At 43.1% G+C, this 26,628-nt stretch overlaps 1 protein-coding gene across 1 annotated transcript; it reads left to right on the plus strand.

The window, feature by feature from the left end:
• Window positions 1-58: 58 nt before the first annotated feature.
• On the plus strand, window positions 59-18,989 carry RFXANK (regulatory factor X associated ankyrin containing protein). Its single transcript, XM_044285535.1, has 9 exons — window positions 59-191; window positions 619-747; window positions 4,872-4,952; window positions 6,950-7,015; window positions 7,102-7,202; window positions 9,812-9,937; window positions 10,978-11,044; window positions 12,400-12,480; window positions 16,903-18,989. Exons 2-9 carry the CDS (start codon window positions 621-623, stop codon window positions 16,953-16,955), a joined length of 702 nt encoding a protein of 233 aa, XP_044141470.1. The 5' UTR covers window positions 59-191; window positions 619-620; the 3' UTR covers window positions 16,956-18,989.
• Window positions 18,990-26,628: the final 7,639 nt, after the last annotated feature.

Below are 26,628 nucleotides of genomic sequence, written 5' to 3' on the forward strand. Positions count from 1 at the left end.
GGATTATGGACCAATCAGGAGCTGCGTGGTGCGGGCCAATCAGAAGGCGCCTCACATCCAAACACCCGGAAGTGCGCGCCGCTTGTTTGCAAGGTAGCTAGCCTGCTTAACTCCTGCTATGCCGCGCAGCAGGAGGGAGCTGCGCCTTTAAGAACCTGGATAGAACGGAGGCTGACCCTTCCATTACACGGGTGGGTGAGAGTTGTGCCGTGCCTGCCTGCTTGCTTACTTATTAGAATGGAACACTAACAGGGATGAATGCATGCTATTGCCCTCTGTTATCAGCCATGCAGTGGTATTAACCTAAAATGCAATGCCCCAATGAGGACTAGTTCATGTAACATATCTCCAGATCTGTTAGAGAACACTTGGGTCCCTTGATCGCTGAGCCCGCACTCCTATCTATACCTTTCCATTCATGTTCCTGAATCCTACAATGTCCATAATAAAAAGTTTTAAGAAACCACTTTTTTCAGGCTATGAAATCATCTGATGGACTGCGGATAATATGTCCCAGAATTTCTGATAGATTTGTGTATAACGAGAAGGAAATAATGCATAGAGACAGTAACCACAGATATGAAAAATGTGAAATCCCCTTTTTTTCCCCCCCTCTAGCGATGGCAGACCATATGGCAGATACCACATCCTGCCACACTATCAATGACGGGACCATAGTCATCCTCAGTATGTATCCGGAAACCCAGAATGGATCGGACACAGAAGAAGAGGTCGCCCAGTTAAATGGTAACTTGAATGTGAAATTGTATGACTGATAAACGTAAACACAAACACGAGCCTCAGGTAAATATAACAGGTAATAAACGCCTATAAATGTACAACACAGCCGTGTTCATATGTAAAACATACCAAATCTTTATTGTTACATACAAAACATATATATGGCAATGAAGACACAGGAATAACACTGGACTGCTGGTAATGTAGCAATACAATAAATGCAGTAAATCCCATCTACCCCTGACAAGTGCCAAGTAGGTATCAAGTCAATAGGTAATAATAAAGTGCATGAAAATGGGGATAAACGTGGGAAAAATAGCTGCTCAATAAATACAGACCAGTAAATTCTAACCTCCAACTCGCGTTTCGCTGTCGCTTCTTCTTATCTCCATTTTCATGCACTTTGCACTTTATTATTACCTATTGACTTGATACCTACTTGGCACTTGTCAGGGGTAGATGGGATTTACTGCATTTATTGTATTGCTACATTACCAGCAGTCCAGTGTTATTCCTGTGTCTTCATTGCCATATATATGTTTTTGTATGTAACAATAAAGATTTGGTATGTTTTACATATGAACACGGCTGTGTTGTACATTTATAGGTGTTTATTAATTTCTATCTAACTCACAGCCATTACTGCCTTTGGGCGTTAATTTTGATTGGTGTTATGTTGTAAATATAACAGGTAGTATAGAGCCATATACAAGTCATGGGCAAAAGTGTTGGCACCCCTGAAATGTTTCCAGAAAATGAAGTATTTCTCCCAGAAAATTATTGCAATTTCCTTTGTGTGTTTTAGAACAACACACCAGAAAACAAAGGGAAAAAAAAAGGCAAATTGTACATCATTTCACAGAAAACTCCAAAAATGGGTCGGACAAAATTGTTGGCACCGTTTCAAAATTGTGGGTAAACAACTTTGTTTCAAGCATGTGATGCTCGTTCAAACTGTTCTGTGGCAAGTATCGGGTGTGGGCAATATAAAAATCACACCTAAAACCAGATGAAAGGGGAGAAGTTGACTCAATCTTTGCATTGTGTGTGCCACACTAAGGCTGGGTTCATACGGTTGAGATTTCCGCACTGAATCCGGAGACATTCATTTCTATGGGGCTGTGCACATGAGCAGTGATTTTCACGCATCACTTTCACGCAGCAGCAAGCTCTATACTGTGCGTTTTTCACGCAAAGCAGGCCCCATAGAAGTGAATGGGGCTGCGTGAAAATCACAAGCATCCGCAGGCAAGTGCGGATGCGGTGCAATTTTCACGCATGGTTGCTAGGATGAAAGTCTATTCACTGTATTATTTTCCCTTATAACATGGTTATAAGGGAAAATAATAGCATTCATTAATACAGAATGCTTAGTAGAAGGTGAATTGAGGGTTAAAAAATAAAATTAACTCGCCTTCTCCAATTGCTCGCGTAGCTGCAGGTCTCCTGTTCTTTCTTCAGGACCTGTCAAAGGACCTGTGGTGACATCACTGTGCTCATCACGATACATCACATGATCTATCACCATGGTGATGGACCATGTGATGAGCTTAGTGACGTCACCACACTTTGCGAGGTCCTGAAGAAATGCATTTAAACGCTTTGCATTCGCATCCGCAACTCCCATGTGAACCCAGCCTAAGGGTACTTTCACACTAGCGGTTTTCTTTGCCGGCACTGAGTTCTGTCCTAGGGGCTGATTAGTTTTATCCCCATGCATTCTAAATGGAGAGCAATCTGTTCAGGATGCATCAGGATGTCTTCAGTTCAGTCACTGAACAGCGTTTGTGTATGCTGCAATATTATCTCCGTCCAAAATTCCGGATCAGTTGCCGGAATGCCGGATCCAACATTAATTTACATTGAAATGTATTAGTGCTGAATCCGGTATTAAAAATACCGCAATGCCGGATCCGTTTTTCTGGTCTGCGCATGCGCAGACCAGTAAAAATGTGAAAAAATATATATAACTGATCCGTTTCTCCGGATGACATCCAGAGAGACGGATCCGTTCTTGCAATGCATTTGTAAGACGGATCTGTCTACAAATGCTGTCCGTTTGCATGCAGATAGCCGGATCTGTCTGCCGCAAGTGTGAAAGTAGCCTAAGCATGGAGAACAGAACTGTCTGAGGACTTGAAAACCAAAATTGTGGAAAAATATCAACAAGCTCAAGGTTAAAGGGGTTGTCCGGGTTCAGAGCTGAACCCAGACATACCTTAATTCTCACCCACTCAGCCCCTCCTGAGGCTAGCATCGGAGCATCTCATGCTCCGATGCGCTCCCTTGCCCTGTGCTAGATCGCCAGGGCAAGGTCTCTTTTGTTTTCAATAACACACTGCCGGGCAGAAGTGTTCGGTGATGTCACTGGCTCTGATGGGCGGGCCTTAGTGCTGCCCTAGCCGTTTTACTGGCTAGGGCAGCTCTAAATCCCTCCCATCAGTGCCGGTGACGTCACCGGGCTTCCTGTCAGCCCCATAGAGAGCCCGGTACGTCACCGGAACTCCTTAAAATGCCTTTGCCCTGCGCGATTTAGCGCAGGGCTAAGGAGAGCATCGGAGCATGAATCCTCCGATGCTCAAGTCAGGGGGGCTGCCGGGGGGAAAATGGAGGTCCAGGTTTAGCTCTCAACCCGGACAACCCCTTTAAGTCCATCTCCAGAGATCTTGATGTTCCTTTGTCCATGGTGTGCAATATAATCAAGAAGTTTACAACTAGGGATGAGCAAATTGACTTTGGATGAAACATTAATTCTCATAATACTTTGTTTGAATACTGTACAGAGCGAGCGCAAGGTGCCACTTGGAACCGAACCCGAATTTGGGAAAAGGTTTTTAACAGTAGAAATTAATTTTTGAAGTTATTACTCGAAGTCTCACAACACATCGCAAAGTAATAACTTCGGCTTATCAGAGCCAATAGATTCTAATACTGTACAGTATTCAAACGAAATATTATGCGAATCGACTTCTGATGTTTCATTGTTGTCCGGAGCCCCTGCGATTACACTGCTGGTGCTCCGATCGGAACTGCCATTGCACCACCAATGAGGAGGAGGGGACCCTGTGGCAACTGCCACCAATGATTTAATATTAACGGTTGGGGGGAGCATTGCGCCACCAATGATTTAATACTGCATCACCAATGTTTTTAAACCATTAATACAAATACAGGAGGTGGGTGCCGATGGCAGAATCACATATCCGGGACCCGACCTCTAAGATGGAGCTGCGATCAGTGGCAGTTAACCCCTCGGGGGCGGCACTGGACCACAGATCCTGCAGCAGAAGTAGACTTAGAAGCTGCAGAGGTGATGAAGCTTACAGTCATTTGGGATATAGGAAACGTGAGGGGACCTCTGTCCAGAGATGTGCTTGCTACACAGGGGCGGAAGGAGAGGCAGAACCCCCTGATACAGCCCATCCTTTAAAATCTGAAAAAGTCAGTAGAATCCACCAAACAAAAACTTCTTCCCTTAGGCTGGGTTCACACCTGAGCATTTTACAGCACGTTCAAACGCGCTGTAAAACGCTCAACACATGAAAACCAATGCTTCCCTATGGCCCTGGTTCACACTTGAGCGTTTTACAGCGCGTTTGAATGCGCTGAAAAACGCCCTACGCTCAAAAAAGTTCTTGAGCTTCTTTGGGGCGTTTTGTCGCGCGTTCCCGTACATAGACTTTCGGGAACGCGCGACAATGGGCGTTCGCTTGTTTCTGTATGCGCGATTGTAAACGCCGGTACAATCGCGCATACAGAGCGCTCCTTTCAGAACGCTCAGGTGTGAACCCAGCCTAAGCGGGGGTTCTGTCTGCGTCTGTCCTCTGCAGGGACAGAAGAACACTAGAGGGTGGTGGAAGCGGCCTTTTAACCTATCTGTGTTCCTGCCCCGACAGAGCCCTAGAAGGACAACCTCTTGTGGTACTGTCATGGAGGATGTCCTGGAAAAATATGCTTATTTGGGGATTTCTGTGCAGGCTTTTCTGTGGATTGTATAGCAAAGGGAGAAATCTCCAGGGGATCTAGAAAAAAATCTGCGGCCAATGGCACACTGAGGAGACACCGTTCATTAGTTGTCTGATCTATGTAGCTATTGTGATTGATCTGAATACTGATTTTTCTCTTCACAGTTGGCCCTTTAAAATATTCAACAACCCTAACCAACAGACAACGAGGAAACATGGTATCTGTATTACCAGCAACTCTGGACTGTGAGTTCCAAATCCAGTGCTTAGTTGTGCTACACATAATACTTTATATATACTTCAGTTGTTTTTGTGAGATGAGAAAAACCTGGCTGCTTTCTTCCAGAAACAGTGCCACACGTGTCAACAGGTTGTGTTTGAAGTAAATGGGGATCAGCTGCAATACCACACGCAACCTGTGGACAAGTGTGGTGCTGTTCCTGAAGAAGAATACAGGCAGACATAACAGCATGCATTATCATCCAGGAAATGTAGTCAGATAGGAGACTGCTGGTTATAAACTTCAAGAATAGTGGCTGACATAATAGAAGGTATAAAACACTCTTTAATCTTTGAAAAGTATAAAAAAATATAAATATTCAAATCACCCCACCCCTCTTTCCCCATAATAAACAAAAATCATTTGCACGGCTGCAGCCCAAAACACCTGTAGTATTCAAATATAAACATATTTATTCTGTACTGTGGACGCTGTAACAGGAAAATCATTTCTAACTAGCCCATTCACCACTTTTTTTTCCCGCTTCACCTCCCCCCAAAAATAGAATCAAAAGTGATCAAAAAGATGTACACACTCCAAAAATGTGTCACTGAAAATGACCTGCAGCTCCGTAGACGTAAATATATAAAAGTTGTGTGGTCAGAAAATGGCAGTGCAAAGCAAAAATCTGTTTTTTTCTCAACGTTTTTATTTTAAAGAGAACCTGTCCTGACATGTCTGGTTTAATAGCTTAATGCACTCCCCATGTAATAACATTCTGGAGCATCTATTCTTATGGCTCCATGTTGTGCTATTATTTTATAAGTCCTACTAGAAGTTATGAATGCATTGCTAGCAGTCTGCAGTAAGGGGACAGAGGGGTGGTAACCAGTTGGGGGGGTGTACCTGCACAGGACTCACTCTATCCAATCAGTGCTGCCATTGTCAGTCTGTGCAGGTACACCCCCCCAACTTGTTACCACCCCTCTGTCCCCTTACTGCAGACTGCTGGCTATTCATTCATAACTTCTAGTAGAAAAAATAAAGGAATAGCATGTCAGAAGTGGCGAAAGGTCCTCTTTAAGTATTAACGCAAGAAAAATGACACAAATGTGATATCGCTGTATTGATACTGACACAGAGAATAGGGAACTCCCTAAATATGAAATCCATAAAACTATGGCGTAATTGCATTTTTTCCCATAGTCACCCCATTTAGAATTTTTTTGCCATTATATGCCATATTAAATGGTGCCATTAGACAGCTCAGCTTGTCCCGCAAAAAACATTTGAATAAAAAAGTTATGGCTCTAGGAGGGCAGGGAGTATAAAACAAAAATGGAAAATCCTAGGGTCTTGAAACGGTTAAGACGAATGGTTTGAAAATAATAAAATCCTTTAAAGGAAACCTGTCACCGGGATTTTGGGTATAGAGCTGAGGACATGGGTTGCTAGATGGCCACTAGCACATCCGCAATACCCAGTCCCCATAGCTCTGTGTGCTTTTATCGTGTTAAAAAACAATTTGATACATATGCAAATTAACCTAAAATGAGTCCTGTCCCTGACTCATCTCACATACAGGACTCATCTCAGGTTAATTTGCATATGTATCAAATCGGTTTTTTTACACAAAAAAAGCACAGAGAGCTATGGGGACTGGATATTGCAGATGTGCTAGCAGCCATCTAGCAGCCCGTGTCCTCAGCTCTATACACAAAATCCCGGTGACAGGTTCTCTTTAAATTCTGCCGCCTTAAGTTGTTTCTCTTAGAATTTCATATGACAGGATAGGTATAGGGCAGTGATGGCTAACCTTGGCACTCCAGCTGTGGTAAAACTACGACTCCCAAGATGCCCCCCTTGCTTGGCTGCTCTCAGAACTCTATAGAAATAAATGGAGCATGCTGGGAGTCGTAGTTTCACCACAGCTGGAGTGCCAAGGTTAGCCATCACTGGTATAGGGTATTCTTCTAATGAACAGATAGATCACTGATTCATTGTGTCTCTTGCCTCACCCCAGCCCTTTCTGTGCAGCAGCTTGCAGCCCAGGGAGAGCTCACTCAGTTAAAGGAATATCTGCAGAAAGGTATGTTGTGTAAACCTAATGGCAACTGTTTGTGAAGGAAATATGGACAACCTGCTTTCTTAATGAGCCTTTTGGTTTCCACCTAGATGATAGTTTTTTAAACCGACCAGACGAGCGAGGCTTTACTCCTTTAATGTGGGCAGCTGCTTTTGGTGAGATAGAGACTGTCCGTTACCTCCTAGATATGGTAAATGAGAGACATTTCTATTGCTTTCAAAGAAAATGCTATGCAGACACAACCTATTCAGTATATAGTCCATTGATAAAATTAAATCGTACCTAACTTTTCAACAAGCTCTGCATTAGGGTACTTTCACACCAGTGTTATTTTTTTCCTGCATAGAGTTCCGTCCTAGGGGCTCTATACCGGAAAAGAATTGATCAGTTTTATCCCCATGCGTTCTGAATGGAGAGTAATCCGTTCAGGATGCATCAGGATGTCTTAAGTTCAGTCTTTTTGACTGTTCAGGACGGAGATAATACCGCAGCATGCTACGTTTTTATCTCCGGCCAAAAATCCGGAACACATTTTTTTACATAGGAATGTATTAGTGCCGGATCAGGCATTCAAAATACCGCAATGCCGGATCCGTCCTTCAGGTCTGTGCATGTGACACCGGAAAGACGGATCCGGCATTTCAATGCATTTGTAAGACTGATCAGGATCCTTATCAGTCTTACAAATGGCATCAGTTGGCATACGTCTTGAGGGATCCGGCAGGCAGTTCCGGCGACGGAACTGCCTGCCGGATTCCTCTGCCGCAAGTGTGAAAGTACCCTTAATCAATAATACAGTGTATGTACATGGAGATAACATATTTCTGGCCATTATATGGCCTGTATTTACAATTTTTAGCAGTTTTCCTTTGTGCACAGGGAATATCTAGTTTGTTGTTCTCTCAGACATGGTCGATGGATACTAGCTTCCATCCACTGTACACAGAAAGTGGAGGAGAATCTGCTTCCTAACCTTCTCTTATTTGGGGAAATACAATATCTCCTTACGGAGAGTGCCTTAAACAACGTGAGGAGTAGGGATGAGCGATTCGACTTCGGATAAAACATCCGAAGTCGATTCGCATAAAACTTTGTTTTAATACTGTACAGAGCGAGAGCTCCGTACAGTATTAGAATGTATTGGATCTGATGAGCCGAAGTTATTACTTCGAAGTCTCACGAGACTTCGCATAATAACTTCAGAAATTGATTTATACTGTAAAAAAACATTTACCGAACTTGGGTTTGGTTCCAAGGTACCACTTGGAACCGAACTCGAGTTCGGGAAATGTTTTTTTACAGTATAAATCAATTTCTGAAGTAGTTATGTATAGACTTGTGAGACTTCGCAAAGTAATAACTTCGGCTCATGAGAGCCAATACATTCTAATACTGTAAGGAGCTCTTCCTCCGTACAGTATTGAAACAAAGGTTTATGCGAATTGACTTCGGATGTTTCATCCGAAGTCGATTCGCTCATCCCTAGGCCAGGCAGTGCTCCTCTGGAATTCTTGGAAGAAGGTATGAGCTCATTTGCATACCTTCTAACCTTCTCTTAGTCAGACAGAAGCAGGATCAAGGAGGACATTACTGGAGGACAAGTACTGACCTGTATGATTGTGAATAAAGCACTTGTGCTGAGGTATAAACTTTCTATGTAGCTGCAGCAGTCTCTTTGTCTGTGTGTCACTTCTGTCTCACCCAGCTCCTGCTCACTCCTCCCCCCCTCCCCTCCTTATAGACTTGTGTAGACATGTTTAATCTGATCCCTGTGTGAGCTGATCGGTCCTGGACAGATTAAAAGCATATTTCAAAGATAAAAGCATTTTGCAAGGAAGGGGGGGTAAACAGCTGATAACATGTGAACTAGACATTTCTCACTGATAAGACATATTACAAAGTTCCTTATGGTCACTTGTACTATTGATTTATGTAAAGTTGTGTGAAAAGGTAATGACTATTTAAGGGGAACTGACATCTCTGTTTTAGTAGCTATTTGCTTTCTCCATTAAATAACAATTGTGGAGCATCATTTTTTATATTTCTATGTTGTGCCATTCCTCTATTATTCTTACTATACATTTTAGAATGAATTGCACTTATTTACCAATAGAGGTCCATCTGAGTGTTACCAGGTGGGGGTGTGTGCCTGCAGAGTCTGGCACTGATTGAATATTGTCAGACTGCGCAGACATACGCACCCCCAACTGGTAACACTCAGATGAACCTTTATTGCTGACTGCTGGCAATTCATAAACTTAAAGTAGGAATAATAGAGGAATGGCACAATAAAGAGTCATAAGAATAGATGCTCCAGAATTGTTATTACATGGGGAATGGAAGTAGTTACCAAAACAGACATGTCAGGAGAGGGGACAGGTCCTTTTTAAGTAAGTATCAGGTAGTTGAGAAGTTACAGGGCTATGGAACTGGCTCTAACAATTACAGTAGTCAAGCAGAGTTGAGATTTACCCCCCTTCCTTTCATCTATAACAAGACCACATTCTCTTTCAGACATAGGGGGTATTTCAGTTTTGACTATTTTCTCAAATTTCTGCACAAAGTCCTCATGATTTGCAGGGTGACAGGTTGCTGTTGTTGAATGGGAGCCTATATAGTCTACTACCAGATAATGAGATTCTGTTCTGGTCGTGTGATACACACAAAGGTGCTGGACAAGAGAGCTCTGATACCTGTAATGTAACAAACCAACCCTGCGCCTATGTGCCCATGACATGACCAGGACACGTGCCACTCGTACAATAAATACATTGCTGTAGTATTAATATCTGTCCACAGGGAGCAGATCCTCACATCCTGGCCAAGGAGCGAGAAAGCGCCCTGTCTCTGGCAAGCACTGGAGGATATTCCGATATTGTGACTTTACTCCTGAATAAGAAAGTGGACATTAATATTTATGATTGGGTAAGTCAATGTGTCGCTAGTATATAGTAATGACTGTTGCTATAACCATTTGACCGCGATTCAGAGCAGCTTAGTCCAAAGCCCACAGGCAGACACACTACTACGGTCCATTCACACGTCCACACTTTTGCGGAACGGGTGCGGACCCATTCATTTTTAATGGGGCTGCAAAAGATGCGGACAGCACACAGTTCCACGGCCCCGCCAAAAAATAGAACATGTCCTATTATTGTACGCAGATGATGTGGGTACAGTACAATAGACCCCAGATTCGATGGGAACAGACTGTGTCCTAAATCACTATGCTGCAGTCAATTTGGGTCAGGGGAGCCACGGTTGGTCTGAGAGATCCGGCCGCCACATGAGCTGCGTTACCTAGACCGAGCACGGTCGGGTGAATCGGTCCTTAGTATTTTGATATAGTTATAAAGTTATAATATTTTGAGTCCTTTTTTCCCGATGCTATATAGTCTATACTGTGTATTCTTCTGTGCTGTTCTTTTATTTTGTTATATACATTTTATATATCAAGACATGTTTTATAATTGGAGATGAGCACAGTAATATATCATCATAGGACAGAAATTTGAAAACCACTGCACCCTGTACTTTCTGCACAATCCTCCTCTTAGACATGAGAACACTAACAACTCCTCTTCCTTTATAGGGGTTGTCCCTTTACTCCTTGCCGTCCACTGTTGTAACCTATCTCTGGCAGTCCCATATAGTGCACATACGTGACTGCCACACCATTCAACCAGGGCCCATGTTCTCATTATTAGTAGTATGGCCCCACAGGTCAGACCCCTGCCATTCAGACACCTATTCCCTATCCTGTGGAAAGGAGATACAGTTCATGGGACAACCCCTTCAAATAGCTGAAATCAAGTCACTGTTAGCAGCTGGGGGTAGTGGTCTTCCTCTACTTTTATCCCTTATTCTAAACTGTGAAGGGTTAATCACGGGTCTTATGACAAAGCAGAAATGTACAGATTGTATGTTCAGTGATACATATGAATTATGACTTTTTTCTTTTGCAGAACGGGGGCACGCCATTACTGTATGCAGTGAGAGGGAATCATGTAAAATGTGTGGAGGTGCTACTAGGTACCTATATATTCGTTTTCACTTCATCTTGGGTACAAGTACTTGCAGAAACATCTTGAGAGTGACGTTGTGTCATATCACTTGGCTGCAACTATTGAGGGTGCAGAAATCCTTTTACTCTTTTAGGCAAACCTTTACATTTACTATTATAGGATATTGTAAAATAGAATCAAATAAGCCACTTAGTTCAATCATTAAAGGAGTTGAGCTAGGTATGAAGTTACCCCCTGAGATACTGTAGCAGAGTACAGCGCTCCAGCAGTCCCATAGAGAATGAATGGAGTGGCAGGATGCATGTTCGGCCTGCTGCTCCATCAGTGGAGGAACGTGGGACTGCCATTTTCAGGAACAATTAACTGATAATGGCCGCAATAAGTGAATTAAAGGATAAATGCAATTTACAGTATGTTTATAAATAATTTTAATGGGAAAATAGAAAATTTAAAGGGCTTCTGTCAGCAGGTTTGTACCTATAAAACTGGCTGACCTGTTGAATGTGCACTTGGCAGCTGAAGGCATCTGTGTTGGTTTCATGTTAATATGTGCCTGCATGGCTGGGAAAAAGGATGTCTTACTATATGCAAATGAGCCTTTAGGAGCAACGAGGGTGTTGCTGTTACACCTAGAGGCTCAGCGATCTGCACCACCCTCTCCACTTTGATTGACAGGGCCAGGCGTGATGACATCTACACTGCTTGGCCCTGTTAATCAAAGTGTAGGGGGCACCACAGTTGTAGAGAGAGGTGTAACTGCAATGCCCCTGGTGCTCCTAGAGGCTCTTTTGGATATATTAAAACTTCATTTTTCTCAGCAATGCGGACACATATTGAACATGGGACCAACACAGATGTCTTCAGCTGACAAGCCCACATGTAAGAGGTCAGCCAGTTTCATAGGTACAAATCTGCTGACAGATGTCTTTTAAAGGGGTTGTCCGGGTTCAGAGCTGAACCCGGACATATCTATATTTTCACCCAGGCAGCCCCCTGACAAGAGCATCGGAGCATTTCATGCTCCGATGCTCTCCGTTGCCCTGCGCTGAATCCCTCCCATCAGAGCCGGTGACGTCACCGAACACACTGCTGGGTGGAAGCCTCCGCCCGGCAGTGTGTTATTGTAAATAGATCGCGCAGGGCAAGGGAATGCATCGAAGCATAACATGCTCTGATGCTAACATCAGGGGGGCTGCCTGGGTGAAAATACGGGTATGTCCGGGCTCAGAGCTGAACCCGGACAACCCCTTTAAGCATATTTCAGTACAGAATGTGAATGGCTGCCTGTAATTTTTTATGAATTTTTAAATTAACCACTTAGAAGACTGGCCCGAGTACTAATTGTCCCTTGTATATGTACAGAGCGAGGAGCAGATTTAACGATGGAGGCAGATTCTGGATACACCCCAATGGATCTTGCTGTTGCACTGGGACATAAGAAAGGTATACTAAACAGTTATTACAAATCACTCTTGAGAGAAGAAAAATGAAATATTACAGGCAATCACAACCTAATGTTGCCAAAAATAGTTGTGTCCCTAAAGGCTATATTACACTGGCCAAAGTACAGGCAATGTGAGCGCCGATGGATGGAAACACATTCATTCCTCCCTCATTCAGTTCTTGTCATTATCAGGAGCACATCTAGGGATGTGCTGCTGACAATCGGCATCTTTCATCCTGATGAAAGATGCCCATCATCCAATGAACTCTTTGCATACATGGGAATAGGAAACTTTGTAGTATATCTTATTTGGTGAAAGTAAGGCAATAATCCACCTATAGTAAATAGAAAATGGGGAGGAGGAGAGGCTGTAGCAGAACCTCTCCCTCAGTGTCTGTGTGCTAGGGAGGCGAGGAATCAGCCAGTATGCAAGACTCCATGAAGGCGAAGACATGATTGGATGGCAACACAGCTGTTCATAAAAATGATCCAGAAGGGAGGAACAAAAAGACCCGAAATATCAGCTATATTTCTGGCTGTGCTTTATCTAATCTGTATTGGGATACTTGTTTTGAAATACTGGCTTCTCCATACTCCACCCTTTAGGTACAGTTCATGAGTGAGCTTTGTGTCCACAAGAGCAAACACCTTTTTTCTCAGCAAGTGTGCATTTTTTTCCTATTAAAGCGGTTGTCCAGGATTAGAAAAACATGGCTGCTTTTTTCCAAAAACAGCCCCCACAGGTTGGGCGTATTATTGCAGCTCTGCCCAATTGACTACAATGGAGCCGAGCTGCAAAATCACATGCAACCCATGGACAGAGATGGCACTGTTTTTGGAAGAAAATGGTCATGTTTTTCTGATCTTGGACAACCTCTTTAACTCTAGAACATTTGGTGATGGCATATTCTTGCCCAGCTCAGACTGAAAGCAGATCTTAAAGGGGTTGTGCAAAACTAAACAATTAATGACCTATCCTTGGGATAGGTCATCAGTATCAGATCATCATGGGTCTGACTCTCGGCAATCAGCTGTTTAAAGGGGTAGCAGTGCTCATGTGAGTGCTGCTTCCACTTCAAAATTATTTGCAACTCGCCTTGCTTGTAGAGCGGCTCAATGAAATTACTACTGCTCCATATCATTCAAGTGAATGGGACCAGCAGTTGTAATTACACTCTACCGCTGCTACAAGGGAGACAGCGTGCAGGTAAACTTTGAAGAAGACGCAGCGCTCACAGGAGTGCCGTGACGCTTCAAACAGCTGATCTGCCAGGGAGGTCCCACTACACAATTCCTTTAGGTTGATCCACTTTAATATTTTGGATCACTTCGTCCAAGATGTTCTTCACCAGGCAGCATTTTCTTTCTTTTTTTCTTTTTATTAAATATACTTTTGTATATAGGTGACACCGCACTCTCCCTAGCTCATAACAGCCTACTGTTACACAGTGGAGGCGTCACAGACACGTTTTCTAGTAAGTAACAACAGTTACCTGTTCAGTAGCGCTCGCTCCGTGGCTTATCATTCCTTCTTAGTGTAATCCACTTGTTGAGCTAAGGTTGCTATACTGTGCTACACCCTGGCCAGTGGCGCGATGCCGTTTGTATAAATTGTACCTCGTGCTTGTCTCAAGCGGAAAGTGATGTGCAGACTACGGATGGTAGTAGGTACCAGAATTCCTATCTACGTGTTTCGGACAGTACGCTGTCCTTCATCAGGAAAAGGAATACGGTAATGCTGCCTTGTACCTGATATTTATACACTCCTCTCTTTAACCTTAACCCGTTTACGCTACCTTCAGAGCAGTTCATTATTCAAATGCAAATAACTCAATCTCAGTATTTAACCCTCCAGGTGTTAGTGTATCCATGTTAAAAATCCATTTGGTTTCTGCTCTTGACATACTTTTAATTAAATTCCCCCCCCCCCCCCCCGAAAGTTGAGCCATCGAATCTCCCCTCATGTTTCTCTTTATAATGCCTCGACAGTGGGTGCCCCTCTAATTTTTTCTTACTGTTGTATGTGTGTGTTCCCCCACTCTTTTTTTTCTTTATTTGTCTCTTAGTCTGGCCAATGTATATCTTGTTACAGGGACATATAATCGCGTATATTACATGTGATGAAGCCTCTAATATTTTCTTTGTATGTGCCATTGATATTTGCTATACTAGTTTGTATTTTATTGTTAGATTTCTTACACCCTACGCATCTCCTACATGGGAAGAATCCATTTTGTTGGCCTATACCTCTATAGTGTGTTTCCATTTTATAGTTTTTGCTTTTATTTTTATTTATTTTTTCTACTTGTTTGGTGATGCAACTGTTGGTAGATGCTATCATATTGCCAATATTTTTTGCTTTATTTTATATGTAAAATAATTCCTTTGTAGGACGAACATGATGCAATCAAAAAGGTTGTGAGGCAGCAAAATTCTTTCTAAGAAAGAAAGGGGATATGCCAGAAGCCCAGATAGAATACATAGGGATTGCATCATGTTCGTCCTCCAAAGGAATTATTTTACATATGATGACAGGTTTTACCTCCAAACGGGGGGGGGGGGGGGGACCGCGATGGGGACGAGGTTCGCACCGGGGTTCGCAAATTTATACGTGGGGTGGTGGGAGCATTTAGCCATACATCCTAAGGGCGAGCTCTGGGTGAAATCGTCCTCTGGTGGCGTTTTATAGACGATGTGATTTTTTATATGGAAGGGAGGGGAAGAAAGGTTACATGATATTAATAAAAATTTCTTTTTATTTAGAATTTACATTAGCTTCTAGTAGAAAAGAAATTATTTTTTTAGATCTAACTGTTTTTATGGAGAATAATAAAATATGTACTAAAACATTTAACAAACCTACGGATGCCAATAGTTTTATCTCCAAAAAGAATTGTTGCCACCTCCCACGGTGGCTGGAGAACATACCGAAGAGCCAATTTCTGCGTATTAAAAGAAACTGTACTAAATCAGAGGACTATGAGCGGGAAGCTGTAGCTATGCAGAATACATTCAAGGTAAAGGGATATAATGCAGCTAAACTGACAGCACAAAAGAAAGAGGTAGGACAGATAAACAGACAAGTATTATTAAAAGGAAGGGAGAAATTAAAACTAGAAGAAACAACAATTCCACCCCTCATTTTACCATATAATGGCCAGGTGAACCTCTTTTAAAAAAAATTGTGAATAAACACTGGGATGTCCTGAGGGAAGATAAGGTGGTGGGGGAGTTTATCCCAAAAGAGCCTAGGTTTATTTACCGTAAAGCAAAAAATATTGGCAATATGATAGCATCTACCAACAGTTGCATCACCAAACATATAGAAAATAACGAGCAAAAAACTATAAAATGGAAACGCACTATGGAGGTATAGGCCAACAAAATGTATTCTTCCCGTGTAGGAGATACGTAGGGTGTAAGAAATCTAACAATAAAATACAAACTAGTATAGCAATGGCTCATACAAAGAAAATATTAGAGGCTTCATCACATGTAATATACGCGATTATATGTCCATGTAACAAGATATACATTGGCCGGGCTAAGAGACAAATAAGGTTAGGACCGGGGGGGGGGGATTTAATTAAAAGTATGTCAAGAGCAGAAACCAAATGGATTTTTAACATGGATACACTAACACCTAGAGGGTTAAATTCTGAGATTGAGTTATTTGCATTTGAATAATGAACTGCTCTGAAGGTAGCGTGAACTTCGGCACTTTCATAACAAAAGATACGGAGTAGGAAGTTTCACCTGTACACAAGAAGGAAAGGGTTAAGGTTAAAGAGAGAAGTGTATGAATATCAGGTACCAGGCAGCATTACCATATTCCTTTTCCTGACGAAGGACAGCGTACTGTCCGAAACGTGTACATAGGAATTCAGGTACCTACTACCATCCGTAGTCTGCATCGTGAGGTCACTATCCGCTTGAGACAAGCACGAGGTACAATTTATACAAACAGCATCGCGCCACCGGCCGGTGCGCAAGCCACAGTATAGCAACCTTAACTCAACACTCAGTATTACGTTGGATTACACTAAGAAGGAAGGATAAGCCACGGAGCGAGCGCTACTGAACAGGTAACTGTTGTTACTTACTAGTAAACGTGTCTGTGACGCCTCCACTGTGTAACAGTAGGCTGTTATGTGCTAGGGAGAGCGCGGTGTCATAGTTTGGCAGCGGTTTGTGCGGTTCCGCTGAAACACCTGCAGCCAAGTGTGTAAAAGGAGTATAGCAAGCGTCTGGGAATTGATTGTTACTAAAGAAGACAAGTATTTTTATTTAAGTAATTTTCTAGTCCATAGTAAACTCTTATCCTTTGTTCAGTTGACTATTTCTCCACCATAGGCAATGCAAAGGAGAGCCGCTACGTAAGAGAAATGCTGTTTTTCTAAGAACACTTTTTTCTTCTTTAGTTCAACAGGTCATTGAAAATCACATCCTGAAACTGTTTCAGAGTCAGTCGTGATGTGCAGAAGACTTGGAGCAACTTTGTCAGTTCATCTTCATTGGACGTGGACAGAAGAACATAGACATTTTCTGTAATGCACAGTGGACAGCGTTAAATTAACTCCTGATCTCAAACAAAGTTATTAAGAAATTTAAGCTTTTTTTGCAGAAAAATTCAAGCTGAGCAAAGTACTTTAGATAAGCAGGGTAAAAACAATCTGGATAAATTCTGCTTGAAGGAGCAGCAGCCAGTCATTGCCATTTTCCTTTCTAAATGTGCCTTACCCGACTAGGAAGGTTTAGGGCCTGTATGAGTGGGGAATCAGGTTCTCCAAAATTAATGGGTCTGAAGGGTTACAATATCAAAAGCAAAAGACAATGCTATTTCATCACATTAGTTATGTATCATTTTCACACCACCAAGATTTGAAGGTTAAAGGGGTATTCAGAAGTCGCATATCTATGGCATGTCCACAGGATATGCCAAGATTATGTGATGGATATGAGTTACACCTCTGGGACACTCATATGAAGAAAGAATGGGCGTCCCTCAACCCATCCAGGCAGAGCATGGACAGTTGGCTGCATGGAAGTTACCGAAACAATCGAGCAAGCTCAGCTGTTTCCATAAGTCCCAAGAACTGATTTGGGACTACAGTGCTTAGTCCCATAGAAAATGAATGAAGTGGAAGCACACACCCTCGACCAGCTGCTTCATTCATATGGTGCACATGCCTGCCATTCTCATGATTAGTTGGGGATGCCAGTGCCTTAAACGGGTTCTCCGGGATTTTTATATTGATGGCCTATCCTCAGGATCATGAATGTGAGATCTGCGGGGGTCTGACTTCCAGCATCCCACGGATCAGCTGTTTGAGGTAGCTGCGGTGCTTGGTATTGCAGCTCAGCCCTGTTCAATTGAATAGGACTGAACTGCACCTAGGCCATATAACCAATGAACGGTGATGTCACCAACCTAGGAAGAGATCTGAATGCTCAGGGAGCACCACAGTCACCAGCCTAGGAAGAGATCTGAAGGCTCAGGGAGCACCACAGCCTCTTCACACAGCTGACCAGTGGGGGTGGTATCCATATCATAATCCTGGAGAACCCCTTTAAATTTAAGATCTGAAGACATGCTGTAGTGTAACACTAGCACTCTGAGACTTTGACACATCAGTTAGTAGTCATCAGAGTCTTTGCAATGGGTAAATACCAGCTGTAAAACAAATCAGTTACGTGTTTCTTAGTCTCCTGTCAAATTTCTGTTTAATGATTATGGATTTTTGAATGTATTTTCTAGGCACCTGATGTTTTTAATAGAAAATGATCTTTATGACACAATTCATTAGGTAAAATTTGATACCAAATGGTAGTCAGAAGCCACAAGACCGTGAATAAAGCACATGTATGAATCTGTACTTTTAAAGTGGATCTGTCACTTGGGAAGATGCACCTGAAGTATGGGCAGAACTCCAGACCTTTTCATAGAAAGTAGCAGTTCCCAAAGTCAGAGCCGAAAACAATATTAAATGAAGCAGCGGTAGAAAATTCCATTCCACTAAAACAGCTCTGCTCAAAAGTAGGGGTGCGCTTCAGAAGTGACTTCATCCATTCCACTTTTAGGTAGATGAAGTTATAAAACTTTCTAATATACCTTGTGTTACAGTTCCTGAATACCTGTCCGGACATAGGTTCATGGCAGTGTTCAGTATGGAGTCACTAAGGCTACACTCCTCAAAGTCATGACAAATATTGATGGATCAATATTTGACTGCAAGAATAGTACTGCGCACTATGCTTTTCATGTAGTCTAAAGGACTAGCGTGAATCAAAGCATTTGTGTGGGCAACATATTGCCAGGTTAGGTTTTCATCCTCTAGCTTTAAATAATGGTTGCTTCCATTGGCTGGCAGGAAACAGATCTTTAAAAGGAATCCTTTGCATGAAAATGCAAAGGATGCTGCAGGCAGCATGTTATACAGCAGGAGGAGCTGAGCAGATTCATATTTAGTTTTGTGGGAAAAGATTCAGTAAAACTTGTAATTTCTTCATTTACCGTATTTCATTCATTTAATTCCTCCTCATTCTGGGCTGTGATGACAAGGAGGCGGTCCTATCAGTGACTGACAGCCTTCCCTCTATGACTGTGTATACAGAGATAGCTGTCAGTCACTGACTGATGTCAAGGAGGCGGTCCTATCAGTGACTGCCAGCCTTTCCTATATGACTGTGTATACAGAGATAGCTGTCAGTCACTGACTGATGACAAGGAGACGGTCCTATCAGTGACTGCCAGCCTTCCCTCTATGACTGTGTATACAGAGATAGCTGTCAGTCACTGACTGATGACAAGGAGGCGGTCCTATCAGTGACTGACAGCCTTCCCTCTATGACTGTGTATACAGAGATAGCTGTCAGTCACTGACTGATGACAAGGAGACGGTCCTATCAGTGACTGCCAGCCTTCCCTCTATGACTGTGTATACAGAGATAGCTGTCAGTCACTGACTGATGACAAGGAGGCGGTCCTATCAGTGACTGACAGCCTTCCCTCTATGACTGTGTATATAGAGATAGCTGTCAGTCACTGACTGATGACAAGGAGGCGGTCCTATCAGTGACTGACAGCCTTCCATCTATGACTATGTATACAGAGATAGCTGTCAGTCACTGACTGATGTCAAGGAGGCAGTCCTATTAGTGACTGACAGCCTTCCCTCTATGACTGTGTATACAGAGATAGCTGTCAGTCACTGACTGATGACAAGGAGGCAGTCCTATCAGTGACTGACAGCCTTCCATCTATGACTATGTATACAGAGATAGCTGTCAGTCACTGACTGATGTCAAGGAGGCAGTCCTATTAGTGACTGACAGCCTTCCCTCTATGACTGTGTATACAGATATAGCTGTCAGTCACTGACTGATGTCAAGGAGGCAGTCCTATCAGTGACTGACAGCCTTCCCTCTATGACTGTGTATACAGAGATAGCTGTCAGTCACTGACTGATGACAAGGAGGCTTTCCTATTAGTGACTGACAGCCTTCCCTCTATGACTGTGTATACAGATATAGCTGTCAGTCACTGACTGATGACAAGGAGGCAGTCTTATTAGTGACTGACAGCCTTCCCTCTATGACTGTGTATACAGAGATAGCTGTCAGTCACTGACTGATGACAAGGAGACGGTCCTATCAGTGACTGACAGCCTTCCCTCTATGACTGTGTATACAGATATAGCTGTCAGTCACTAATAGGACTTTAAAGCCCAGAATGAGCAGGAATATACCATATTTTTCGCCCAAAAGTAGGGGGAAAATGCCCCTGCGTCTTATGGGGTGAATACTAATGAGCGCTTCCATTATGGAAGCGCTCATTAGTACCTGAGGACCGGGGAGCGGTGAAGGCTTTGTACTCACCGCTTCCTAGTTGTCGGCTGTGAAGGCTGTGCACAGCGTGACTGTTCTCTGTGATCTCATGCTGTGCGCAGCCTTCACAGCACAGCCGGAAGACAGAGCGCACTGCAGGAGAGGAGTGATGGCGTCCAGGAGCAGGAGAGGTAAGTGGTTTATTTATTTATTAAACATGAGGTGCTGGGGGCAACATGAGGGCTGATATGAGGCAATAGGGGCTGCTGGGGGACATTATGAGAGGCAGTGGGGCTATGAGGTCTGATTGGGGGTCATTCACATGACTTGTTTGGGGTCTTATTAACATTAGGGGTCTGATTGGGGCTGTTAGCCGAGGTCTGATCTGAGGTGTAATAGAAAATATTTTTTTCTTATTGTCATCTAAAACCTAGGTGCGTCTTATAGGGTGAAAAATACGGTAAATGAATAAATTACAAGTTATACTGAATCTTTTTCCACAAAACTATATATGAATCTGCGCTGCTCCTTCTGCTTTATAACATGCTGCCTGCAGCTCAAACATCATGTTTAACATGACTGGTTTCCTTTAATGGCAAGTAACTGAAACACACAATAGTTGTATTTTTTTATTATACAGTGAATAAATTACATTTGGATAAAACTAGAACCCCTCGTTCTCCATTTTCATCTTTGTCCATATTTTATATTGCACAATTCAGAGGGATTATGTCTTCTGTTATATTTTAAGCGGCAACCACAAGGTTTAGATGGTGTACAGAGCTACCCTAATGCCAGGTATTCCATTTACCTTAACGTCAGGTGTATAGTTTGTAAGACAATACTCAATGGGGTTCAAATTCACTTTCTTCCCTGACAAATAAAGAACTATTTTATGCTTTTAAAAATAAAATAATGGTTTTGCACGTTTTCTTTCTTGCGTTTTGCTATTAATATTGGATGGTGGTTTTAGGTATCGTAATAAAGCTTTATGGTTTTTCAGGCTTTTTTGGCAAATATTTTGAGATGGTCACATCAAATTTATCAGATGCCACTTTTAAGGCCCGATTTACACAACCGTGCTTAGTCCTGGAAACACTCTGTCAGTCTCATCTCCTGGACCAACTGCGGTGCCTCTGACCTGAACAGACCAATTTCTCAACCTAACCCCTTCCCTCCAGCCCTACTATTGAAGACTTATTTGGAAAACATTACATACAGAGCTACAAAACATACAGGGTAATACAGTACCACATACTGTGCTTCCCAATACTATACTGCAGAAACAGATAATCCCCCTTCTGCTGCCCCCCGCCTGGTGCTAACTGAGGCAATCGCCTCGCCTCATTGGTGGTGCACCCCTGGAACAGACTGTATCATGGTGATTTATAATACAGTCAGTTACTATATGTTCGTGGAACAAGATGATGTCAGTACAATACAATAGACCCGCATTCAGATAAGATAAATTACCATGATGCGGTAAGTCCGGGAAAGGCATCCGACACACTGGCATGGTCATGTGAATCAGGACTTAAAACGTCTACTTCAGTAGAGAAGTGGAGTAATGGCTCTAGATAAAAGTACCCTGCATCAAATTGATGAAACAACATACATCATTCAGGGGCACACCTTTAATGAGGCGAGGCGGCACTGTCTAGAGCAGGGGTGCACAACCTGCGGCCCGCATGCGGCCCCCAGAGCCATTGTTTGCGGCCCCCGGCCTGCTGGGCAGAAACACAGCTGATCCTGCAATCAGCTGTGTTTCTGCCCAGAGCGCCGCACAGCAGATGGATCACAGGTTTTGCTCCTGCACTGTAGCAGGAGCAGAAAGGGTCCCCGGCTATTAGTGAGAGCAGGGAAGCCGAGGAGAAGACAGAAGCGCTTTATTAGCACTTCTGCCTCCTCCTCTATGAGCACTCTGCAGTGTGGACCCAGCGATCATGTGATCGCTGGGTGTCTCGGGAACAGAGGAGCGCTGCCCTGGTACAAAGCCTCCGCAGCAGGCTGGTTTCCATGCAACTGGGGCTCCTTTGGATGCTCCAGTTACAGTGGTAATAGTACAAAAAAAATTCACTTATTGTCTCCCAAAAGGTCTTTCATTGACCTCTTGGGGACAAATTATGTGGTAAAAATATATTTAAAAAAAGTTAAAAAATGATAAAAAAATTTGAACACTAAATAAATAAAATAAAAAGGAAAAAGTGCTTAATAAAAGAGTGTTCACTGTCCCACCACAGTCTTTTTATGAAAAAGTGCAAAATTTTAAAAAGGGACAGTGTGCCCCAAAGTCTTTTTATGACCTCTTGGGGGACATATTATGTAGCAGAAATAATATTAAGTAAAAAAAAAAAAAAAAATACATAAAAGAAAAAACACCCACACCAATCAAAACCATCACCATTGCCGCCCCATTCGCCCCATTCACATGAAACTTTTCATATTATATAGCAAAACGGCCTACACAAAATTGAGAACTAATTATATTAATTTATTTTGGTGTCAGTTTGCATATTTAGAGAATAAGGAGCTATAGTTTGAAAAAAATTAAATAAAAATACTTTTTAAAAACATTTTGTACTGTTTCCCCACAAATAAAAATTGTTGCAAAAATTATTTTGGTAGTCCAACAAATAAGATAGTTACAACCATTTGAACCACCACGCGTGCTAAATCACAAAAAAGTGTTTGGTCCTTAAGGCCTTTTTGGGCCTGGTCATTCAAGCGTTAACCAATAGGCGCCTTCCCCACTTGCAAGGTAAAGTGCTTACTGGTTACTGCAGGGCCCCTATTACTGGGGGCAGGAGGAGGTAATAACAAGTGAGCGCCGGCCTCTGCAGTGAGGGAAAAGGCTGATTTATAAATAGGAGGCAGGATGGAAGGAAATGTCGCCACTTTTCTGGTAAAAATGATTTTTAACAAGTTCCTGCAGCATGGCCTCTGAAATCGAAAATTCATAATTACCTGCTCCACTCCGCTCTGGTCCTCTGCACTGCCTCCGCTGCCTCCATCTTCCGGTTCCTGCTCTGTTTACACCTGGCAGTGCATGGCCATGGTCACTTGCACGGCTCCAGTCAATGACTGGCTTCAGCAGTGACACGCTGCTTGTGGCCACATCACCGCCTAAGCCAGTCATTGTCTGGAGTGGTGTATGACCATGTCCATGCACTGCCAGGTATAAACAGCGGAGGCAGTTCGAAGAACCAGAGAGGCGGGGAGCAGGTAAGTATAACTTACTGGTTTCAGGGGCTATGCTGCAGCACGATATATGGGACAATTACTGGGAACAAGTGTTCATTGGAGCGCTCATATCTTATATCTGGCCGGTATAATCGTGCAGCTGATCAGTCCATAAACAAGGAATTGCTCATTTGTCGGCTGATTTGCATATTTTATCAGGATGAAAGATGTCCGATTATCTGCAGCACGACTGTGGCAGCGATCACTCCTCCCAAGTCACTTTGCACTGGCTTGTGTAATAGGCAGATGAGCGCCAATCAACATTTTTTATTTGTGGCCCCTTGAAATAGAGCGATGTGACAATGCGGCCCCCAGACCAAAAAAGGTTGTGCACCCCTGGTCTAGAGGAAAGCGGAGGGGGCGATCTGAAAAAGACTTGCCTCACTGTCCTGAAAGACAGATGCAGCCCTGCACTATATGCTGACTGCCACCGCTCTTAGGCCTCTTTCACACGGGCGTGGTCGCCCCGTTGCCGTATTGCGGACCCGCAATACACGGGTGCCATTCTGTGGGCATTCCGCATCACAGATGCGGACCTATTTACTTCAATGGGTCCGCAAATCCGGAGAAGCGGAACGGAACCCTACAGAGTTCTTCCGTGGGGTTTCGTCCCGTACTTCCGTTCCGCAAAAAGATAAAACATGTCCTATCTTTTTGCGGAACGGCCAGATTGCTGACCCATTCAAATGAATGGGTCCACAATCCGCTGCGGCTGCCCCACGGACTGTGCTCATGCATTGCTGCCCGCACTTTGCAGGCCGCAGCACGACCACGGGGCGCGCACGCCCTTGTGAAAGAGGGCTTATCCAGTACTGATTTGCAGCTGAATGGGGTTTCCAATGTTTTATACTGATTACTTATCCTCAGGTCATCAGTATGTGAAGGGGCGCGACGGCATCTTCCTAGCCCCAATTACAGCCCCCAGGGAGTTTGGACAGGGATCCGCAGACTCCTGACCCTGGCGATCACATGACAACTAGTACCGGATCAGGAAGCGGCATTAATCCTTCCTGATATCTATACACAGTGCTTGTTCAGTGCTGTGTGTAGAGTGAAAAGGAAGGCAGGGACGGTAAAAAAATAAAATAAAATAATAACCCATCCCAGCCTTCTCAAGGGGCTTACCACTCCAGCAGCTGCAACATTAGTTTTAAAATGTCTATGCAGAGACATCTGGACGTTTATAATCCATGGGCAGTCGCAAGTCATTAAAAGCATTCTCTGGGATTTCGATACTGATAGCCTATCCTCTTCCTTCCTGAAACAGAGCCAAACCTTTCCATGGGTTGTGTACAGTATTACAGCCCAACTCTATTGAAGTGGATGGGGCTGAGCTGCAATACCACATGCAACCTATAGCCAGGTTTGGCACTGTTTTGAAAGATATTAGCCATGTTTTCACATTATTTTACCAGTTATTTAATTTTAAATAATGTAATTTAATTTTAATTATATGACATATTAGTAAAAATTAAATTCACTTATTAAATTAATCTCGGAATCCTTTCTCGCTCACTTATATCCTTCATAGTATATGGATCCCAAAACAGAATCCAATATTCAAGATGTAGCCTTATGGTCCGTAGTAGCGGAATCCATAACAGAATTCTTAGATACGCTGAACCTGAAAACACACGTTCGCTCAACCCTACATACAAGCAATGTGCAAAGAAAAAAATACCACCCAGGTTTTTACTGGATATGGGAGAGGATTTTATGTTTTTCACAAATGTGCTTCCCCAATGAAAAACCTCTACATTGATGCATTTTTTCATAAATACCCTTAGGCCCCTTACACACGAGCGAGTATTCCACGCAGGTGCATAAGCTTTGGTTTTCCCGCATCACTTGTGCATTGTGTGAAAATCGCAGCATGTTCTATATTCTGTGATTTTCACGCAACGCAGGCCCCATAGAAGTGAATGGGGCTGCATGAAAATCGCATCCTCAAGCAAGTGTGGATGCAATGCGTTTTTCACTGATGGTTGCTAAGAGATGTTGTCTGTAAACATTCAGTTTTTTATCACAAGCGTGCAAAATGCATTAAATTGCATTGCACCCACGTAATAAAAACTGAACGCGATTGCAGACAAAACTGAATGAACTTGCTAGTAAAATCGCGCATTTTTCACTGGACGCATCCAGACCTAATCCGCTCACGCTCATCCGCAAGGGGCCCAAGAGAATGGCTAATCTAACCACTGAACTAGTCCCCCTCCAAACTGATACCCACAGGACCTCACAAAAATTGCTATTTGAAAGGGGGTACAAGGTGAATTAAAGAACCTGTGACCTACCACATGCTTGCACTAGACTGGAATTAGGGTGCATTCACACAACCATAAGTGTTTTGCGGTCCGCAAAACACGGATACTGGCCGTGTGTGGACTGCACATGGACGGTGCCATAAAGAAAATGCTAATTCTTGTCCACGGACAAGAATAGTACATGCTCTGGAATGGAACAACTGGTACAGACAGCACACAGTGTGCTGTCCGCATTTTTGCGACCCCATTGAAATTATGTGGACCCAGAATTACGGTCGTGTGAATGCACCGACCGTATGTGTTTTGCGGTCCGCAAAAAAAACGAATGCCTATCCTTGTCCGCAAAAAGGACAAGAATAGGACAGGTTCTATTTTTTTTGTGGGGCTACGGAACGGAAATACTGATGCGGACAGCACACAAAATAAATGGGTCGGCATCCTATCCGCAAAACAACGGAACAAAAAAACGGGAACAAAATACGTTTGTGTGAATGTAACCTTATACTTATGGATTATATTGCATGTAACAAATACTATGCAGTGTAATTTGTGCATGTTTTGTTTGATATCACTAGAGATTTGTTACGTCTCTGTCCATCTAATACGTACGTAACAGCACATATACCACCAGTGGTAGTGCCAGCTACAGAATCTGACATGTACTGCCAGTCTATGCCTTACAATATTGCCCAGTATACACGGGGGAAAAAAGTAAAATAATGGCTTATAAATTCTATAGCCGTAGTTCTTTTATTGAAAGGCAGATCGGATCACAGCATGAGGGAGTTGGTACGCATAATCCAAGAAAATGTT

Source organism: Bufo gargarizans, chromosome 1 (assembly GCF_014858855.1).
Source record: "Bufo gargarizans isolate SCDJY-AF-19 chromosome 1, ASM1485885v1, whole genome shotgun sequence".
Classification (NCBI taxonomy): Eukaryota; Metazoa; Chordata; class Amphibia; order Anura; family Bufonidae; genus Bufo; species Bufo gargarizans.

Bases quoted from the DNA above. Each gene is read 5' to 3' on its own strand.
- RFXANK (XM_044285535.1), top strand. From the start codon at position 621: ATGGCAGACCATATGGCAGATACCACATCCTGCCACACTATCAATGAC. The intron at 4,953-6,949 runs GTGAGTTCCAAA...GCCTCACCCCAG, and splicing joins ATTACCAGCAACTCTGGACT to CCCTTTCTGTGCAGCAGCTT. The intron at 12,481-16,902 runs GTATACTAAACA...TTTCTTCTTTAG, and splicing joins TGCACTGGGACATAAGAAAG to TTCAACAGGTCATTGAAAAT.